Here is a 21,168-nt window from a genome sequence, read left to right as displayed (position 1 = left end):
CCCAAAGACAGACCCACTTGTGTCCTCCAGCAGACAAACAGAGTGAGAGACAAGCAGACACTCAGGGCCAGGTGGCTGCAGTTAAAATAAAGGCAATGTAACTTCTAATGGTCAGTTAAATTTTTGACCAAGAGCTGCTGTGGAAGCTGAAATTAATAGGACTCGCTCAGGACAAAGGCACATCAATCTTCCACTTTTTAAACAGAATACAAGTAAAATAATATTTTGAAATGATAAAATATGCTTCATTTTATTTTATTTCATTCTAATCGACACATCAATATTATTTTCAAGGATAAGAAACCCTTAATTGTATGGTAAGTTATTCTCTTAACTTTGGATATGGTTAGGCTAGCGCTATATCTCTTGCTTTTTGTTTTTTTGTTTTTTTGTTACTTAAGTTAAGCTAAACCTAAACATCAAACTCTTAGTATGAAGAAAGATTTTGAAAAAGATTTTTAAAAGGCTCAAATACACAAATCTGAACTGATACCCTTCTTGTGTCAGTCTGCTAAATATAAATTTACAGCATTTAATAAATGATGAATAAGTGATATTATATTTTAGGCTTTAAGGTGCTAAATAGTATGTGTCATCTGAACAACTTGACAAATTAGTTCAAATCCCTACTTAGCTCTTTTCGCTCTGCCCCACAGATGCCTTTTTGAATCATGCATCTTTAATTGCCCAGAGTGATCAAACCCAACTTCTTCATGCCCTAAGCCCCTTGATGTCATAGATTTTAACACTGTATTCTTAAAAGCAGCATAAATACTGTAAGACCTATGTTTTTAATATTTATATTATGGAACGGATTCAGGTAAGAAGCAAGTTAAGAAAATGCTATAAAGATGATGTGAGAGCACAAATTGATATAATCATTTGACTGGTATGGAAGAAGGTTGACAAATAGCCATGGAAAGGAAAACATGGATTAAATAAATATATTTATAACTTTGTTTAGATAGATGTTGTTTTAGGTAGTTTATTTCTACACCTGGATCTGCATGATGTCATTGAAAGTGGACATCCCTAACATAGACAAAGCAAAGAAGTCTCTTGCTTAGACCTGTTGTTTATGAAGGGAGGCCAATCAAAAGAAAGTTGGCTTAAAGTGAGGGTAGTGTTAAAGGACAAGTTTCTTTCAGACAGGACCTCTATGACCTTAGAGGTTGTTATAAGACAGCAGAATAGGTCATCTTGAAAATAAATTGGTGCATTTCATTTAATTGAGATATATCACCATATCATGTAATAACCACCTAAGTCCTTTGTGTTGCCTGCATGTATGATCCGTTCTGCATAGAAACACATTTTTCAGAAGCTACACCACATTGTTAAATAAGCAGAATAGATCTTGTTTAAAGTTTTTAACTATATCACCATCCAAACCATGGCACTGCACTATTTTAATAGCAATCTATCTGACAATTGTCCATTTGAAGATTAATTATACTGGGGTAACATCATATCTGGATTAATTTAGCGTCAGCTAGACATCCACCTGATCCTGTGTGTCTCCAACACACAAAAGTGAAAAATAAATAGTTTTAAAATGAGTTGGCTGATGACATGTTTCTGTCAGTTCTCACACATCAGTCACACCTCACAAGACAAAAACCACCATCACAAAAAACACAAAAGCTGCAGAAACTTTACATCACACACACTTGGCATATGTGTCTATATGACTGTGTTTGTGTGTGTGCATCTGTTGGGCTGGTGATACATTATGCATGGGAAAAACACTCATACCTCAGCACACAGGATCACAGGCATGCACACACAGATGAAGGTGTTTGTTAGGCACAAATGGAGAAAGAAGCAGGAATGGTGAGTGTGTTAATTCAATATACAATAAAAGAAGAATTTTGCAAGAACCTATAGCAGTGACCAAACACACATATACACATAAATAATACACGCATGCAGCAGAGTGGACCAGAGTTATCTCCACATCGTGCAGTTTGGAGTCTGAATTCCGCATGCATCGGGCAGCTGTCAGTCATGGGGGCTGTTTGTTAAAGAGAGCTGCTTTATAAACACAGCCAAACTGTGAGTCATTCAGTCAGCACCCCGACACGTGTGCTCATGCACATGTGCAAAGTGTTCTGTGTGCCATGCAGCAGTGACAGACAGGAGAGCAGAGTGACAAGAATGATGATGATGAAGTTGCTGCGGGATATAAAATAACAAATCTTGCAAAACAGAAAAGTGACATCATGAAGAATCAGCAGGTTAGAACACTATGTGATTAGCTAGATTACTAGTAACAAAAGAGTGAAGCTTGGGTGTCAGCCCTGCCACACAGAGAGAGACAGTCAGGTCATGCTGAATCAGATCTTTGTCACTTACACTCTCTTTCTGTCTCTCCCTCTCTCTCACACACATGCTCGCACACAAACACATGCACAAGTGAGTTTTACGAGTGCACTTCAAGGTGGTGTATGCGTGCATAAACACATTCCTTTGCCATAGCAGTTGGTCCATGCACCCCTCTCCAACGCCCAAACAGAGGAAAAGAAGCAGCATGAGCTCAAAAGAAAGAGAGACAGTTTAATGCAAATATACTGACAGGCAGAGGCAGACAGAGCCTTATACAGAGACAGTTTGGCCGAATGAGATCGGCAAAGAAAAAACTTCATGTTCACTGCAACACCTACTGGAGTCCCAACTGTGATTATGAGAGGCGGATGGTCAAGCAGCTGAATGGAGTTCAATGCTGCAGTTGGCCAAACTAGGAGAAGTCTCTATATATGACTCTGGCTCATATGATAGACTGAGAGACATACAGATGTACAGACAGACGGTCAAGCGGTAGGTTCAGTGCTTATCTGTTTTTCCAAAGAGCATGTCAGACAGTAGAAAATCACCTCATGCAGCCTGAGAAGGTTTCAGAATGTTACTTTCTCACTTCGTCAGTGCTCGGTTTGTTTTCATTTTGTCTCCATGGTAAGAGTAAACTTTCGAGTATATGACGCCCACCAGTGTGACCAGAGAGGCCCGGAGGTCAGGGCACTGCTGTGTTACTTATTCCTCTCAACCATTTCTTTTCTCTCTCTCCCTCTCTCCCTGTTGGCTCTTTCAGCAGTGCTTGATGGAAAAACAATGATGGTTAAAGTACGAGGAGAAAAAAGGGCGCTGGAAGATAGAGAGGCAAAAGAACTGCTGATGAGAAGAGACTGCAACATAAATACTGGGAGAAGCTGTGAGGTAGATGACTGGTTAATGGTTCTTATTTCCCGAAGTGAGGCCCAACTGAAGAGGCATTCACCCCTGGATATAATGAGCTGTAATCCATAGCGACACCTAGTGGCATTAAGAGCATCTTTTTTTCATATGTCATATGCTCACATCCCATTTAAGGGTGGAGGCTGATGTATTTTTTAATTTTTCATTTAAAAATTCTTTACTAAAGAACTGAATGAATTAGAGTAAAATATCTTATAGCCCTTTGTTTTTTCCCGACAAAAGTAAACTTAAAGGTTAATCTCTTTAATGGGACTTGCTCGTGGAATTAACTAACTCAGCTTGAAATGAAACGAAACTGGATCCATAGATCACTTCTAAAGATCCAGAGGAATCTCTAAGATCCAACACAGCTCAGGTGAATGACTTTTTATTATTTGTGATATTTCCTTCAAATTTGCCTTTGCTGTCTTCTCATAGAATTGGTCAGGGAGTCAGTGGTGTCAATGTCAGGGTGTAGGCACACCATAATTCAACAGGGCACAAGTCTGGTTGCTTTAGAAAGAACTTTGGGTAGTGGATTAGAGTCTGTCCCTAAAACAAACTGTGGATAAGCAGCAATGCTGGGGGACAGGCCACTAGCACATGGGCATCTGCAAGTAATGTGAATTTGGTGCTTTGGTCCAATCAGACAACCAAGCCCTGGCAATGAAGGGGACATTTCCCTCATCTTAAGAGGTCATTTTTTTAAAAAATGGGTGATAATATAAAACAATTTCCTGAATTGTGACAACTTCACTGCCAACTTAAACTTGTGGTCACTCATAGTATTACAGTCCAAATCTCTTTCACACTGTTAACAAATTAATATAAATAATCATAGAGTAAAACTGTTTACAGGACAGTCACAACTACTACAAGGCCAATTTTACCTTAAACATTTTTTAAAACAATGTTCAGTCCATTTGCCCCAGAAGTATGACTATCCCAGCTGACACTGGACGAGTTGCAGGGTATAAACTGGACACTGCATCAGGTCATATGCGTACTGGATATTAGCATGTTTGCACTGGCATAGAAGAGGAAAACACTGAAAAAAAGTGGGGATTTTATTTTAAAAAAAATGTCACTATAAAAAGATTCATTTATACCCCTTGTAAGCTGTTATAAAATCCAGTTCTAGCTATGTGTTATGTGTGCAACTATGCTTGCTTACACACCACTAAGGCTTGTGAAAAAATAAAAATGGTGCTCACAGATTTCCAATTTCCAATAAACATTCAAATTAATGTAACACAAAGTCAAAAGAGAGCCATGACTTGGATTCTCCTCCGGATTGTGGGTGTAAAAGCACACTTCACCCACTGTAAGCAGGTTAGAATGTGGACATTCACTGATAGCAGTAATGTCTACAACCAAAGAACATCTGAATACTCACAAATTTCTCACAAAAAAATGGTTAAGCATTTTTATCACGATTTTGACCAAAGGGACTATAGATGGCGTATTAGGGCCACATTAAGAACAGAAACATTACTGTTAATTTTGAGAATAAAGTCAAAATCTTGAGATGAAACTCAAAAGACAAAAGCTAAAACACAATTTTGACTATGCAAGTTGTAGAGAGTATAGCAGCTGTGGCAGTGTTTGATTTGAAATAACAACTTAAATCTCAAAATTCTGACTTCATTCTCAAAATATTATTTTAACTTTTTCTCTCAAAATAATATTTAATCTCAAAATCTCTTTCTGTAATCATTACAGAAAGCACTTAGAGTCTGTGGTAAATCTTTAACAGAAGAATCAGCATGCATTAACTGAATGGTAGCATTTTATGGCAAAATCTTGGCCCACGTAAAGAAAGTGTTTCAGTTAATACAGAGGGAAAGGTTCACTTTGACTGGCACATGCATAAAGAGCCATGGCTGAATACTCTTCCAGGCACATTACAATATGTGTTAGCACCATACTTTCATTGTTGGTTCACCTGACCTCTCCTTTAAGAAAAACCCTTTCTGATATATATATATATATATATATATATATATATATATTTCTCTGGCTTAGGCTTGTGACACATTCGGATTTATATTTTCTGCATAAACCAAGCTGGAGTTGAGAACAATGGGAGATTTTATTTGACTATTTTATTTGATTTTATTTTATATTCCAGACAGCACAAAGTGATTCAGAGAACACAACCTGGGTCACATCAGACTCAAAGTTAATGCTTGGTCCTTCACATTCTCTCTCTGTTCCATTTGTTTGTCCAAATCCATTTTGTTTCCCATCAGGGGCTCAGCCACTACAGGATGACTGCAAAATGTAAAAACTATGTGTCACGCTGCTGTTGAGTAACAGATTTGGACATAACAAGCTCTTCGAATTAAGGTAGAAGACTAGAAAAAGCAAGCAAATGAGCTAGCAGACCTAAAAACTTGCTTCATACTTGGACTGTACATCCCTCCTTCCACTCCTCTACAACCAACTTTACACCAAACCAATGTTCTACTTTCAGTGTTGATTTTTTTTAACATGCTATATTATAAAGTGTTGGAGTGAAGGATATGTTTCCAAAGTACTTAAACAAAGCCCAGGTTCCTCCTACTGTCTGCACAGGGTGATTGTGACAATGAGGTGTCAACAGTGCTGACTTGGGCCTCTCTGTATTTACACCTACATGTGATGGAGCATGGTGGAGAGGAGGTCAGCATGAAATGGAGGAAGGGAAGGATGGACGGAAGGGAGCAAGAAAGGTAAAGAAAAGCAACTGAGAAGACAGTTGATGACAATCAAATGAAGAGACAGCACAAACACACACATGCATGCACGCAGTCACACAGACAGGTATACGAGCACAGGTGCACACACTCACACGCCAACAGAGAATACACACAAGTCAAACTGCAGCTCTCGGATATGTCAGCAAAGAACACGTGTTCAAACAGGCTTTCACACAGACGTGCAGAACTGACATACAAAGAAATCAAGAGAAAAGATGGAAGGGTGATCGCTATTCTAGTAAGAAAATGGAGGATGACAAAAAGGGATGAGGTAAAGGACAAAGTAAGGTCCAAGAAAACTGAGAAAAAAAATTAAATGAAGAGAAACCTACTAAAGAAATCTTATCAGTATGCTACACAAGAGCCTGTATTTAGATCTGATAAAATCTAAATACCACTACAAAAGAACAACTCTACTTATGAAGAACAATTAGAAAACATTTCACAGAATATTTCTGCAAACAGGGAACCTGTAATATCTCATAAATAAGGAAGAAAGACAAGAAAGAGAAAACTGCCATTGAGAGAGAGAGAGAGAGAGAAAGGGGTGAGGAAAAACAGAGTGTACAGAGAGAGAAATCAGGACTTTTTGGAGACGTCAGGGGGCCAAACTTGTGACGTTGGAGCTGGAAATACTGTTACAGAAATAACCAGTTGACAACAATTTCAGCACCGAACAAAAGTGAGAGAAGAGGAAGAAGGAAAGCTAGAAAGATAGAGGCAAAAGGAACCGTTTCTTTATAAAACTACATTCTTAAAAAGAGCAGTGTGTTATAGGGCTTTTATACTCGAAGGTTTACAGTATTGCTGAAGCCACATGGAAGCCTTTTGTTAATGATAATGAATTCTATGGCAGTGAAATATATTTGTAGCATTTTCCAAAGTATGTAGAGACTCAAGAATGTATTAGAGAAGTACTACATTGTGTTGTTGTTCAGAGAATAGAAAGACACCTTTACAATAGAGATATTTACAACAGAGGCAAACCACAGTAACTACGCTTGACCTCAGTCACGGACAAGAAATAACACATTGTGCAGGAGGAGCTGTTATCTGCTCTCTAAACTTCAGGATGCATCCGTAGCTTCTGAGAATTATGCATAACAAACTCCTTGTTTTTTTAAAATCTGAGTCACTTATAAAAGTGTTGCATCTTTTGCATCAGGGCACATCAGACAGAGAGAGAACAGTTAGCTCCCTCCTGCACTGACAAACGACAAAAACAGTCTCTGGCCTGGGACCAGGAGTGGGTTGGGACCAGACCAGACAATACCAGAACTACACAGCCGTGGCAGGATTGGGTGCTGTTCGAAAGGGAGAATAAGAGCAAAGAACAGAGGACACATTGCACACAACACGAGTAGCGAGCGAGCCGGAGGGACACAACCATAGAGAGTCAAAATACTGCAGTCCACGTGCCGTGCAGCTGTGTGGCAGTGTGTGGGTGGTTGAGTGGGTGCAAGTGTGTGTTTCTGTGTCTCTGAATGAGTGTGTGAGTGTGTGCATGTATGCACGAATGCTTCTGTATGTGTGTACATGCGTTCGGCGGACTCACTCCCAGGGGCTGGGCTGGTATTGGCTGTTGCAGTGGAGAGAGCTACGTGAGAGGGGGTAGAGATAGTGTTTACGTCGTGGAGCTGACTGAGCACAGAGGAGCGCCGTCTCACCGCTCCCTGAAACGAACCGCTTCGCTTGAACGTGCTCACTACCTCCATCTGCAGGACAGAGATACAAACAGCATCATTCAGTAAGGGCAGGAAAGTCCAGTCTGAGTGTGTGCGTGTGTCTTTGGTCCTTTTAAAAGATTCTCCTGTCACAGACAGAGTACAAAATTCTCTGATTTCAGTGTATCATAACTGATTCATGAATATTACTAACAAAATCTGTGCGTCTACACACTACGCACTCAGACCAAACCCTCTTAATGAAAAACTCGCCACTTTATGCAAAGACAGGCACTTAAGCAGAGAGTCTGTGCTGGCTCTCTGACACTCCTTAGGAGGAGACTGCTGTCGCTTCCCTGTCTTAGTCCGCTCTCACACAAAGTTGTGCAAGAATCAATCAAAGCAATCAAGCGAATCAGTGGCCTGTCTAGTTGCATAAGCTTGCGTACAACATGTAAATACTCACTCCTGCACGCACAAACATATACACACACATACACTCACACCATTTATCTCCTGTTATGTTTCTGAGCATCTAAAATAGCACTCTCAAGGTAGAGAAGGCCATTGTGTGATTGTGACTTTGTGGAACAAAAAGGTTAGCTGTGTTGGGGAGAGAGAGAAAAACAAAATCCTGAATCATTATGTTTGGCACAATTCAGAAGAACACAACAGCATGGATGAGAGAGACTGACTTTTGAAGAGTAAGAACAAATCTAAAATTGTAACTCTCAAAGAAGAGTCAAATATGCAGCACTTTCTTTCCAAAAGTCTCTTTAGTTAGCGTGTGACGGCCATGATACTAACAGTTTATTTAGGCAGTAAGAACACTCCCATAGTAATGTGGATTTTATCATGCTGCACATGATTAAAGAAGTGCAGCTCTTTGTGATTACATACCACATCTTTTAAAGATTCCCCAATCTATCTGTAATTAACCTTAAACAAACTGCTTGTGGTCATGACCAAGTGAAGCTTCTGGCTGACATGTCTAGAAATCTGTTGGTGAGACTTTTGGTTAGGGCCTGGTTAAACAGTACCTGGGTCTGGATACGGTTGAGGCCTCTGAACCAGAGGATCTGTCCACGGCGCAGCTCTCTTTCTGCACAGTCGATCTCCTCCTCATCCTCTGCCAGCTCCTCCCCTTCCTCCTCCCCTGGTTCTAGTCCCAGTCCCGCCTCCTTCAAACACGGCAGTCGCTCTGCAGGAACTGTAGCGATCACCTGGAAGCCAGATTTGTAACAATGTTACTTGACCAGAACAAACCAGAGTGACAAAATAATGAGCAGCGTGTGTGCTTTTCCAACCTTAGTTCACATGCAGTGGTGTATTATTTAACTGTCAGTTTTAGCACAAAATAGCTCTGAAGTGTTCTCTCAGGCAGTGTGAATATATTTCCTTAGCCTCACCTTGGAAAAAACCAGGTCTGCCAGCCTACACTTGCTTAGTGTTGTTTGATTCAACAGGCTGAAGAGCTACTTACCTGCCCCCAGAGCAGCTCTCCAACTCCCACAAACAGACACCAAAGCCACTGCTCGATGTTGAGAGGAGCACAGCTGAAGGGTTTCCCTCCAAACTGCACAATCACAATCTGCAGTAGAAACACAGGAAAAGAACTCATTACACATATACACAAACAAAGCAGAAAGCAGTGCTACACCATGTAGCTCTGCTCTATCCATCACTAACTTTCACACTTCTTAGCATATGACACAAGTCCCATCATAGGGGCAGAGTTCTCATGCTGCCAAAACTTACAATCCCAACAAAAAGGGGAGTCCTAAGGGCTTAACACTGAGCCCCGAGCATGCCCAATTTCATCTAATCTCGCAAACTAATTAGGGTCGAGCTTGGTTAGTACATAGATGGGTGATTACCGTTGAATACCAGAGCCTATTTGAGTGGTTGTGGCTTAGAATGGGTCAGCAAACAAAGAAAGTTTGTGATTGATCCTTGGCTCCACAAATCTATATGCTGAAGTATCCTCAGGCAAAGTACTAAAGCAGAGGTTCGTACGGAATCAGCCATTGGTGTGTGTGTGAATGTGAATGTTGTTTTTTTCTACTCAGAGGACAATGTCTGAACATCAGGCTTTTCAATATGTTAGTGCTAACACTGATAAGTAAAAACCACAAATGATTATATTAAATAAAGGATGATATTACTTTCAGGTTGTGATTAATGTGGCAGAGGTATGTACACATACATATGAGGTCAGAATTACTAACCTCCCACCCAGAAAATGTCTGTTATTAATGTAACTCTCAGGTGTTGTTAAATGGAATAAGAGAATTTCAACACAGCCAAATATCCTAGTTTTATGTGGATGCTTATATTATTTTACTTTGAACACAGAAATACTTTTTTTTCCCACAAAAAGCAATCATTTGCCTATCCTTTTTGCTCGATAACAGCCCGCAGTCATTTGTTGTCTCACTCATGTCTCCTGATCAATTGTAAGGTAGACCCTACAGCAATACATACAGAAGAGCTAGCTCTATGGCTAGAATTCTAGTTTCATCTCATCTTAACAATGGATGCATAATTGTTATGGCTGCCGTCGTGGGCTGGGGTTCTGACATGTAAATGTGAGTGTGCAGGTGCGCCTCCAGGAGTGGTGGATCCCGAAGATGGTGTGCCCGGATTGGATGCTGCTCTGGAGGCGGAGTAGAAGACGGTGCAGTTGAAGACGGCAATCCATCCATCCTCGGTTTTACCCCAATCGGCTGGGGCTACATCATGCCCTGTGTTGCTTTGTGAATCCAGGAGGAAGTTGGACACAGTTTTCTCATGTTTTGTTAGTCAGGAAGGTAAGTGATTGTTGTTTGGTTAATTTTCTCTGGGGCTAGGCAAGCAGTTGCTCCTCTGAGTTAGTTTCCTTTTCTTTGTTATTTTGGCGTGGGTCCACCCCAAAGCCTGAGTGACTCCTATGAAACCCATTTTTGTTTCGTTCCTGTAAATAAACCATTCCTTGATGGTGATGGTGATTCCTGATGGTGTGATGTGCTGCTTGGGGTTGAACTGGGGGTGGATCATTCCTCTTGCTGCGCTCGGGTCCCCTAGACCGGCCGTAACAATAATCTTTTCTCAAGGTTGTCAATAGTATGCTGCAGTCTAACTTGAACTCGTCTGCAGAAGTGGTTTTTCTTGGTCTTGTTAAAGGTAAACCTTGTTAGAGAAACCATAGTTGGCAAGCACAGCAGTAATGCATATCTTGTAGCTGATCACCAGGTTTGCACAGATCTTAAGAAGGATTCTGGGAAACGCTCCAAATTCCTTAGTTGTCTTGGCTGCCACTTGACAGCTTAAAGCTTCAGCTCCCTCCACAGCTTTTCTATAGGACTGAGGTCTGACTTCTAGATAGACCTTTATGTGGTTCTTCTTTAGCCACTCCTTTGTTGGCTTAGTGGTGTGTTTTAGGTTACTGTCATGCTAGAGATCCATTGCCCATTTCCAGTATTCTGGCTCAGGTAATTTGTCCTGTACGCTTAGCACAAATACAGCCCCAGAGCATAATAGTTCTACCTCTGTGCTTGAGTGTGGGGATGATGCTCTTTGGATCATAAAAGCATTTATATTGCTTCATTTGACCACAGCACTTTATTCCAAACCTTCTCTGAATCATTTAGATGGTTACTGGCAAATTTAACACAGGCGACTGTGGCTCAAGAGATGGCAGTTCGTCTTGTAATCAGAAGGTTGCCAGTTCGAGCCCCGGCTCCGACAGTCTCAGTTGTGGTGTCTTTGGGCAAGACTACTGGTGGCGCCAGTGTCCGGCAGCCCTGCCTCTGTCAGTGCGCCCCAGGGCAGCTGTGGCTACAATGTAGCTTGCCATCACCAGTGTGTGAATGGGTGGATGACTGAATGTAGTGTAAAGCGCTTTGGGGTCCACAGGGACTAAGTAAAGCACTATACAAATACAGGCCATTTACCATTTTTTTATATACATGTGCCTTCTTGAGCAGGAGGACCTTGTGGGTCTTGTCGCTGCAAGATTTCAATCCATTATGGTTTTTTCATCATTTGTCTCTGCTGTAGTAAATAGGCAAATATCCGAGTCGGCAAATAGGTTTGATAATAAATAATATCAACTCATTAATATACTGGCCTAAAATGTATAAGGGCATCTGCACCCAAAAGCCTGTATCAGGCCAGCTCTGATAAAATGTCCTTTATTTCAGGGTCACTGACTTTGTACAACACAAAAGACTGCAAGTGTTTTAGTCTTATTGCTGCAGGGAAAACACTCAACATTGACAAACAGAATATGTTCCTGTTGCAGTGTGCTGATTTAAACTAATGAGATTTGAGTCTAATGGAGTATATAGTCACGGAACACTTTAGTCATTGCTTGTATTTCCCAGATTTCTTTGAGTGTGGATTCTCCTGATTCCAAAAACAATCAACTGGAGAAGAGGCTTGCAGTTGCCCTTTACTGGGATATTGAGCTTTTTTGTTTGTTTGTTTTATATATAGAAACAGGAAAACATGGAGTGGGCTTTGAGAAGAGTGAGTGAAATCATATGACCTCCAGGTATGTGAAATATATTACTTTAACTTATTGCCAACCAACAGATGTACTGCTCTTGTGTAACCCTGCAAATATTTGTTGGTTTCTAAAAGCACACTTAGATCAAGTGACACGAGTTAAAACTTTGCGTGAACTCTGAATTCTTCTACAAGTACAACCTCTTCTACTTTTTCCAGATTATCTGTGATACAGATAAAAACATCAACATTACATAATCATACAATGCTGCTCTTAAAACTGGATTTTACCACTATGTGGAAACTTCTGGACCCCTGGAGATCTGTGACCCCTGGGCAGATTCATCTTTGGTAACTCAGACTTGATTGTAAGCTGGGAACAGGGAATCTCTGCCATATTAGGCAGAGCAGTCAGTCTGCCCCAACTTACATTACTGTGTAGAAATATGTATATAATGTATAGAACTAAACTTTAAGAGTAATTATTCCAAAAACAATATATGTGGCTTGCTGAAACCACTTCTTTAAGCTCAAAGTAAAGCAGCACTCTTATGTCCTCTAAGGTCTACATGCCTCAGTGGATGTACCAACAGCACTTGATCATTTACACCTGGAACAAGGCTTATCAGTGACACTGCCATCTTTGGACCAACCCAGAGAATCAGAAATCACACTGTGAATACGACCCATCCTCTCACATATAATATCATTTTGTAGCTTTCTTACTTATTTCTTCCTCTTTCACCTCTCTCAAGCTGCTTCCACTCTTCAGATCTCTCTGATTTTTTTTATACAAATCTGTTTTTTTTATCACTATTATACCCCAAATCCCTGCTGCTCCCCTCAAGCCCCCTCTTCTCTTGTTTTTCTCTACCCAGGGTAACAACAAGCACCGTAGAGTTCTGAAAATATTCTTCTTCTTTCTTCCCTCCTCTCAGTCTCTCTTTCTTTTCTTGTCTGTATTTCTGTGTACACAGAGTTCCTTTCTCATTGCATTGCTAATGTGTTCAGCATGAGTCAATTGATCCAAATATGGACTGAATCTATAAAAGTGACCAAAACAACAAAATAAATGACTAAAATATAAAACCCAGTTACAGTTTTACTTCTTTTAGGAGCATTACTTTTTCCCCCAAACTAAACTATGTTGTAACCCTTTACCAAACTGTTGAGAAGAGACATTCATTTATGTCTCACTATAAATAATTATGATACAAAAAAAAAGTATTTAGAGTTCTGGATATGGAAATGTTAAAATAAATGACATGTCAGTGACATGCCATCTATGTAATGAAGTTCCAGTAAAAAAAAAAAAAACATGTGTTTTGTAGACTATGAGCTTCCATTGCTAGTCTTGCATCTTAGAATAGAACTTAACTGAACCAAATGCAAATGGTCATTTTTAATAGAATTAATCCCTCATACGGTTATTATAAAGGTGAGAACCTTAGCCATAAATCCAACTTAAGCTATTTTTGTAGCATGCTGTAAACACTTTAATTTCATGGACTTAAGTGTGACATTTTAACACTGGAGTCTGTGACGTTTGATTCACTCTTGAAACAGCCACAAGTGGTCATTGGAGGAATTAGTTTTTGGCACTTGAATAACACAGTATGCTGTACCACAAGAAAGACAAAACATCAGCGGCTCAAAATTTCCTCTATGAAATACTAAAAGGTGTTAAAGGATTAACCTGACCTGCACAGCAAAAGTTCCCAAAACAATGGAGCAGAAGATTGGGTTAGAAAATATGCCATCAAAAACATTTCTCTCTCCATGGATTTTGCGAGCATTGATCTCGTTGAAAAGCTGCATGAGGACAAAGGTGTTGAAGATAATGGTGTAGTGCTCAGAGGGCGGGGAGTGAAGCGGAGCATTACGACCACTGTCAATGTTGAACATTCGTTCGCCTGGAGAGCACAGAAAAAAAGAAGAAATAAAAGAACATTCAGACTTGGTCTTAGGGGTAAGATTGTAGACAGGTTTAGGTTAGGGCTAGCATGGCCAATTAATTCAGGATGTTACCATGCTGCCAAAAAACAATTTTAAGTACATAAAGTCACAAAGAAAGGTGCAGTTGAGTGTGTTATATTATTCTAAATTTTTTCTAAGGTTTTCTTCCATATTCCCCAACCCTACTTCTGAACTCGCTAGTCCTCTGTGCAACACAATATTTTACCTCAATGATATAACACACTGTTGGCATTAAAGAAATTGTCCTGCAAACATTGGAATCATATTTATTTGATAGATTCCAAACTGAGCATGTAAATGGGGAATTTTCTTCACACATAAAAGTTATAGAGTTCCACAGGGTTCTGTGCTGGGACTAATATTGTTTCACTTAGACAATATTATTAGAAAAAATTATAAATTTTCATTCTTTCTCCATGAAACCAGATGATACAAATCAGCTAGTAAAACTACAGGTATGTCTTAAAGCCCTAAATGCCTGAATTTACTTCCTTAGAAAAACTGAATGGCAATGGGCCTAGAAAGAAAGACCATGTATTAGCTTATGCAGTGGCTCCTTTTTAAATCCAGAATTGAATTTAAAATCCTTTTCCTCGTAAATTTTTTTTTAACTAGTCATACTTTAAAGAACTCATAGTACATTATTATCCAATCAAAGCACTCAGAATGCACGCTTACTTGTAGTTCCTAGAATTTTTAAAAGTACAAAGGAAGACAGAGCCTTTAGTTTAGGCTCCTGTGGAATCCAGTTTGGATGTGGAAGAAATACACTCTCTCTAATTTTCTGATGAGAAACTTGCCTTTTTGATAAAAAGTTATTGTTAGGTGACATGATAGGTGTCCTTTGTGTCTCTCTGTTCTCTTCCCTTTCCCCTCACCCTTAACTGGCCATGGTAAATGATCGCCCCACCCTGACCCTGGTTCTTCAAGAGGTTGCTTCCCGTTAAAAGGCAGTTTTTCCTTCCCATCAAATGTTTCCTAACAGGGGATCTTCAGACTGTTGCTATTTCTTTCTAATATTGTCGTACATATTAGCCTACAATACAAAGTGTTTTTAGGTGACTACTGTCGTATATTGGGAATATAGAAATAAAATGGAATTGAATTGATTAAGGTTAGCATAAAGGGAAGGAGAATACATTATACCCTTAAGTATCCTGAGCCTGTGTATCAACCAGTACTCAATCTGAGTATATAGCCTGTATGTGTGTTTATTTTTAAGTGTATTTCTGTACCTATGAACAGCAGGGTAAAGATGATGACCAGCTGGTACACTCCATGGCCCAGGATGTTCTTCATCATGGTCAGTGAAATGAGCGGGTTGTTCCGGCCATAAGGCTTTCGTAGCAACAGGGCCTCAGTGGGGGGCTCGGTAGCAAGGGCCAGAGAAGCAAACGTGTCCATGATCAGATTCACCCACAGCATCTGCACCGCCTTCAGGGGAGAGTCCTGCAGAGAGATTTGCAACCATGGGTTGGTATCACAAATCATGCATAAAGTTCTCCTGCAGTAATTTATTTCTTCTACAGTTGGAATTACTAATTATTTTATTAATTGACTATGTGTGTCTGTATGGTAAAAGTAATCCAAAAGTGACTGTAAGGTTGCTGCGGACAGACTGTCTGCAGTTAAATTAGTTTTGTATTTTCCATTTGTTTTTATTTAGTTTAACATTTTTATCTTCAGTTAATTTCAGAGTAGGTTTACTAATTTAACTTTTGTTTTTATATGTGTGTGTAGGTTCTCGGTCATTCTGTCATGAATCGCTGTGCGGTAGGCAGGAGTTGGACCCAAAATGCAGGCACTCAGGCACGAGGTTTAAACACAAAGAACTCAGCTTTATTTGCTGGCAGGTGTTAGGATGCCTGGGTCGTTGACCCAGGGTTTTTGAGTTTATTATATTATTTATAATTTCTAATCTTGGGTTTCTTTGTTAGAGTTCTCTTTTATGGTTTATGTCTCTGTGCATCCTTAGTTGCTGTCTCCCCTGTCTGCGATATCCCCGTGTCCAGTCAGTGTCTGTGTCTGTCCTGGTCCCACGTCTCTGTTCCCTCTGTTGCAGTGCCTGCGTGTTAGTCTGTGTCTTTAGTTCAGTCTGTGTTATGTTTCCTGTTTTATTTTGAAGGTCCATGTCTGATGTAAATGTATCTGGTTTTGCTTCCCCTTGTCTCGTTAGGCCTGATTTGCCCCAGCTGTGTTTCCCTCCTGTTACCCATTCCCTGATTGCTCCCTCTGTGTATTTAAGCCCTGTGTTTCACTGTGTCCGTGTCATGATCTACCCTCATTCATGCTGTGTGTTCTGCCTGCCCGCCCGGGCTATAGGTTGACTGACTGACTGACTGACTGACTGAGTAGTAGCCTGAATGGCTGGGTGTAGTGATGGCTGTGGTGGAAGAGAAGCAGCTGGTAGTGTGGATGATGGAGCTAAGGGCGACTGAGTGGCAGACCGAACTGATGACTGAAGCGATGGTAGAGGTGAAAATGGAGCTTGTGGTGGAGTTAATGATTGTGCTAGCGGGGACACAGGAGACGCAGCTAAGAGAGCTTCAGGAGGCTGAGCAGCTAAGAGAGCTTCAGGCTGCTGAGCAGATTCACATTACTATCCGTAGCACAAAACACAACCCCTGAATGAATAGTCCCACGGTTCGACACAGAAAAAGAGAGTTTGAGAGTGAGGAGAGAAAGTCAGGAGAGAATGGAACCAGCTAAGAAGAGGATGTCCTCCCCTGTTATGAACATTTTGATTTTATTTCTCCCAACAAGCTATGTAAATTCCTACAGAAGATGTATTTTCATAATACTGATGGTGCAATACAATTTATGTTAAGCTGTCTTTACTTTTGTACAAGGTGAAGTGTTTGCTATGTGCCAGGGAGCTGGGATATAACAACAACACCTCATCCATGCTTAAGCACTACAGAGCTTTGCATGAGAATAAGGGGAACACCGATTGTGGAGCAAGACCAGATGAGCCATCAAATGCCATGATAATATAGCATGCAGTAATGTTACTAAATGATATAACAATATTATACAGCTGTTATAAGTTACGTGTGTGATATTTATATTTGTGCTTTGTCTTTATTGTCTTTCCTCAGGAGAACAATCTCAAATAGATGAAGACCTGGTTACCATGGTGATTGAGGACTCCCAGCCATTTAGCATTGTGGAGGACAAAGGATTTAAAAGATTTGTTAAATCATTAAATCCTAGCTATGCTCTCCCCACTAAAAAGGCCATAAAAGCAGTGAAAATTTAGTTTTTACAGAATAAAATGTGGGCAGGACTGAGGCTCAAAGCCACAGTGTGTAGCTGTCCATACCTCAACGTTACAAAAGCACAACTACTGTCCACACCTCACAGTAAAGGATCGTTTCCATTTTAAGCATTTCCAAATAATCATTTTCCATACTGTCAGTATAAATATACACAGTATACTGCCACCACTACAATATACATGTTTTACACACTCCTTTTGTTGTTGACATTTACAGGCTGTGTGCAAAAGGCCACACTCTTCAAATTCATGCCAACTAATATTTTTACGTCCAGTAGGTGTCCTACTAGAGCAAATGAAGCTTCAAGACGCTTTGCGCTGGGGTGAACCAATTGGATGAAAAGCTTCAGTGCTTCATGAAGCTTCATCTGCTCATCTGCCCATCACTAGTTTAAACACAAAGAACTCAGCTTTATTTGCTGGCAGGAGAAAGTCATACAAAAGCAAACTAAACTGGAAACTCACAAACTAAACTCACAGTGAGACACAAGGAGATCCACACAGCATGAGGGATGACACGACACTGACTCAGAGAAACACAGGGTTTAAATACACTGGGAAGTAACGAGGTGAATGAGACACAGAGGGCACAGCTGGGAGAAATCAGGACTGACAAGACAAGCAAAGCAGGACACATTCACATAAGACACGGACCATCAAAGTAAAACAAGAAGTATGACACAGAGACGCGAACTTGACACGTTGGAGACAGCAACTAAGAAACACAGAGACATAAACCATAAGGCAGAGGACTCTAAGAACCAAAAGACACAGAGGGAAACTCAAACATGAAGACACAGACTTACACAGAACAGAGGGGACACAAAGAAACATGAAGGGCAAGGGATCGAAACTAGAAACCATAGAATAACTCACACAAGTACAATAATACAAAAATCACAAAGAACTAAACATGCTGGGTCAGGAGACCCAGGACCCTGACACATTCAGGTCATGGTAATCTAAGGAGCTTGGAAAAAAAGCCAAGTCACTAAAAGAAATGTCCTTGGAATCCCAAGTTAAGTTTCAGTTGTATCACTACAACTGAGGCAGAGGAGATGGTCAGAAAACAAGTACAGCAAGACAGCTCCTTAGAAAACAGAACCAGCTTCACCCCTGATCAGATGTGCACCTTGTTAGGCCTCTGGCTTACCACCACATATTTTAAACACAATGCAGGTTTCTGTAGAGGAAAACCTAGATGTGCCATGGGCACATTCTTTACATGGAGGAAGGGGAAAGTAAAACTCTTGGCTCTTATAAAGGGACAGCACCTAGCCACTGGTACAGACACCAACTAGGGATGAACAGAATGACAAACAGTGCTGGGGAGTAACACAATACATGTACCGGCGTTACGTATTTAAAATACAAAATATGAGTAACTGTAGTGCGTTACAGTTACCGTTTAAATAGGTGATAATTAGAATACAGTTACTTTGTTGAAATAAACGGTTTACACAGCAGTCTTTTCCTGTTTCATGTGTTAGGCTCTTAGGCTCCCTCTTTAATTTTGGATTCTTAAACACTTTGCCGGAAACCCAAAGAAAACATGCGAGAGGCTCTAGTGTAAGCATCCTGTTAATGTTGGTGGCGTCAGTTATAAATGTGTCACTTCAGTCTCTTTGATGTACTATTGCTGTGTGATTTCGTATTATTACTGAAGGCTACTCGCCACCAAGCTAACATTGTTAGTTGGCGTTAGCTAAGGTTAGTTCGCAGACTACAGACTGTTAGACTTGATGGACAGCATTAACAACCTGCTAGCTGCAAACAATCATGTGCAGTTCTGAAAGCAGACAAAAAGAAAACATATTACTGATGAAAAAGTTTTCTATACGAAATCACTGCAAGAAGTGCAACCTTACCTAGTGTTTCTTTACTGTTACTTATTATTCATATCTTTAACATGTTTCTTTCCACATGTTTCTTTTTCCATAGCCGACAGCACCTCTGTCACTGTGGACGGGTCACTGTCACATGTTGAAATGTAACTGATGCAGTTTTAGAACGGTCAAAAACAGCTGAATTTAATTCTTTCATCTAGATTTTAATAGTACAGAATTAGCCATTTTTAAATATGTTTCCACCTTGTTTCTAATGATATGATACAGTATGAAAGCATGTAATGTGAGATAAAATGATATATGATCTGATACTCCTTTGCAAACTGACCAGAACCATTGGTGTCCTACAATAGTCCACTCTCAGTGAAGTAGTGTGTGTGGCTGTCACCTCCAAGAACAGGAACTATTCTTTGAGAACTAGCCTTCTTTCTAGTTACAGCACCTCTTCCATTGTGTCTGCCTGCAATGGCAGATCTAGAAAATTGTACTTTACATTGGGTGGGGGCAAATCAGTCTAGGCAGGGTGGCACATACCTCTTAGTGAAGTATGTGGAAATCTGCCTGGTCTCCTCTGAGTTTAAGCCATGACTTGGGGACTGAAAGCAGCAGTTGCCCAGCTGACCGGAGGGAACTAGTGGTTACATAAGGCTTCAACAAATCTGACAAATAAATGGGTGCCAAACCATTTAAGGATTTAAAAAACAATAAAAGAACTTTAAAACGGATCCTAAATTTGATTGGAAGCCAATGTAGAGAGGCCAAAACCGGAGTGATGTGGTCGAACTTTCTTCTACCAATTAAAAATCAAGCATCAACATTAACAGCAGCATTTTGAACTAATTGTAAGACCAGCCCCTATTAAAATGGAATTACAGTAATCCAGGTGTGAAGTAATAAAGGCATGAATTACAGTTTCTTTTTTTTTTTTTTTTTTTCTTTTTTTTTTTTTTTTGCCTGTCCCATTTGGTTCTTTAGCCGTCAGAATTGTTGTCTGAAGACCAACAAGGATACCCAATGGATTTATTTTGCCAAATGGATCATCATGGCATTGCCGTATTGGTCCATTTGATCGACCTTTGTTTTTATTATTTATTTTATTTTATTTTCAGTTGTTACAGACGGGACAGACATGAGTGAGGGATAGGAAAGGGAGAAAGAAAGAGGAAGGAAAAGAAAAACAGAAGGGGAGAGGGACAGTGAGAAAGGGGGGGAAAAAAAATATCTCCGGGATCACCTGTTGAGAGAAAAAGAATAGAAAACAAGCAAAAAAAACAAAACAAAACAAAGCAACATACTATACACAACACCATCGCATTAATCTACCTAAGTGTAAACAGCAGTAAACACTAGATATTGAATGTTGTTGTGCAGCACGCAGGACAGACAGCGCACAATGTGCTTTGAAGTAGCAGCCAAGAAAGGTGTGATTTAAGTCTACAAACAGTGAACACCTGTGTGCACACCTGTGTGGATCGGCGCGCTTGTATTCAAATGGTTTCCCCATGTAATGGTCTGCAAGAGGATGTAGAGAGCCATAGCCCTGTCCCTCAGGGCATGAAGCAGGCATGGAGGAGATCCAGGCCCCAGACATCCAGAGGTCCCAGAGTGCAAGAGCCCAAGGAGGACCACCGGAGGGGCATCCGTGCCACCTTCATGGGAAGGGCTGAGGATACCCAGGCGAGGGGTCACCCAGTAGCCACCGGGCAGAAACTAGAGGGGGCTGCACCGGCGTGCCCGTCGGCTCCGCCGGCAGCCAGCTGTGCCAGAGTGAACCGAGCCGCAGGCACAGAGGCCGGAGGCCCGAGGGCCCTCCGCGCCCCGGAAGAGGCCTGACTGAGCAGCAGGCGCCAGGCCCCGCCAAGTAGCCACCAGGAGTGAGCTGGCACATGACCTGAGCGCCCAGCCCCGGACACCAAGAACCAACAATGCACCGACCCCTGAGG

General features: G+C 40.7%; 1 protein-coding gene across 3 annotated transcripts in view; it reads right to left on the bottom strand.

Annotated features, from left to right (window-relative positions):
* Positions 1-21,168, bottom strand: part of atp2b3b (ATPase plasma membrane Ca2+ transporting 3b) — a 91,811-nt gene that overhangs the window by 5,597 nt on the left and 65,046 nt on the right. For 2 of the 3 annotated variants that reach the window (XM_087834166.1, XM_087834167.1), the window contains 4 exons: positions 15,337-15,550; positions 13,826-14,037; positions 9,120-9,227; positions 8,677-8,859 (listed from right to left, as the gene is read on the bottom strand). In XM_087834166.1, coding sequence (XP_087690292.1) covers positions 8,677-8,859; positions 9,120-9,227; positions 13,826-14,037; positions 15,337-15,550 — 717 coding nt within the window. Of the gene's footprint in view, positions 1-7,527; positions 7,688-8,676; positions 8,860-9,119; positions 9,228-13,825; positions 14,038-15,336; positions 15,551-21,168 lie in introns of all 3 variants that reach the window. The other variant, XM_087834169.1, reaches the window with a different exon arrangement.

The sequence above is a fragment of the Neolamprologus brichardi genome, chromosome 20, assembly GCF_056152115.1.
Source record: "Neolamprologus brichardi isolate AB-2024 chromosome 20, ASM5615211v1, whole genome shotgun sequence".
Lineage (NCBI taxonomy): Eukaryota > Metazoa > Chordata > Actinopteri > Cichliformes > Cichlidae > Neolamprologus > Neolamprologus brichardi.
Note: the sequence above shows the minus strand (reverse complement) of the source record. Positions and strands in the feature narration are given on the sequence as shown.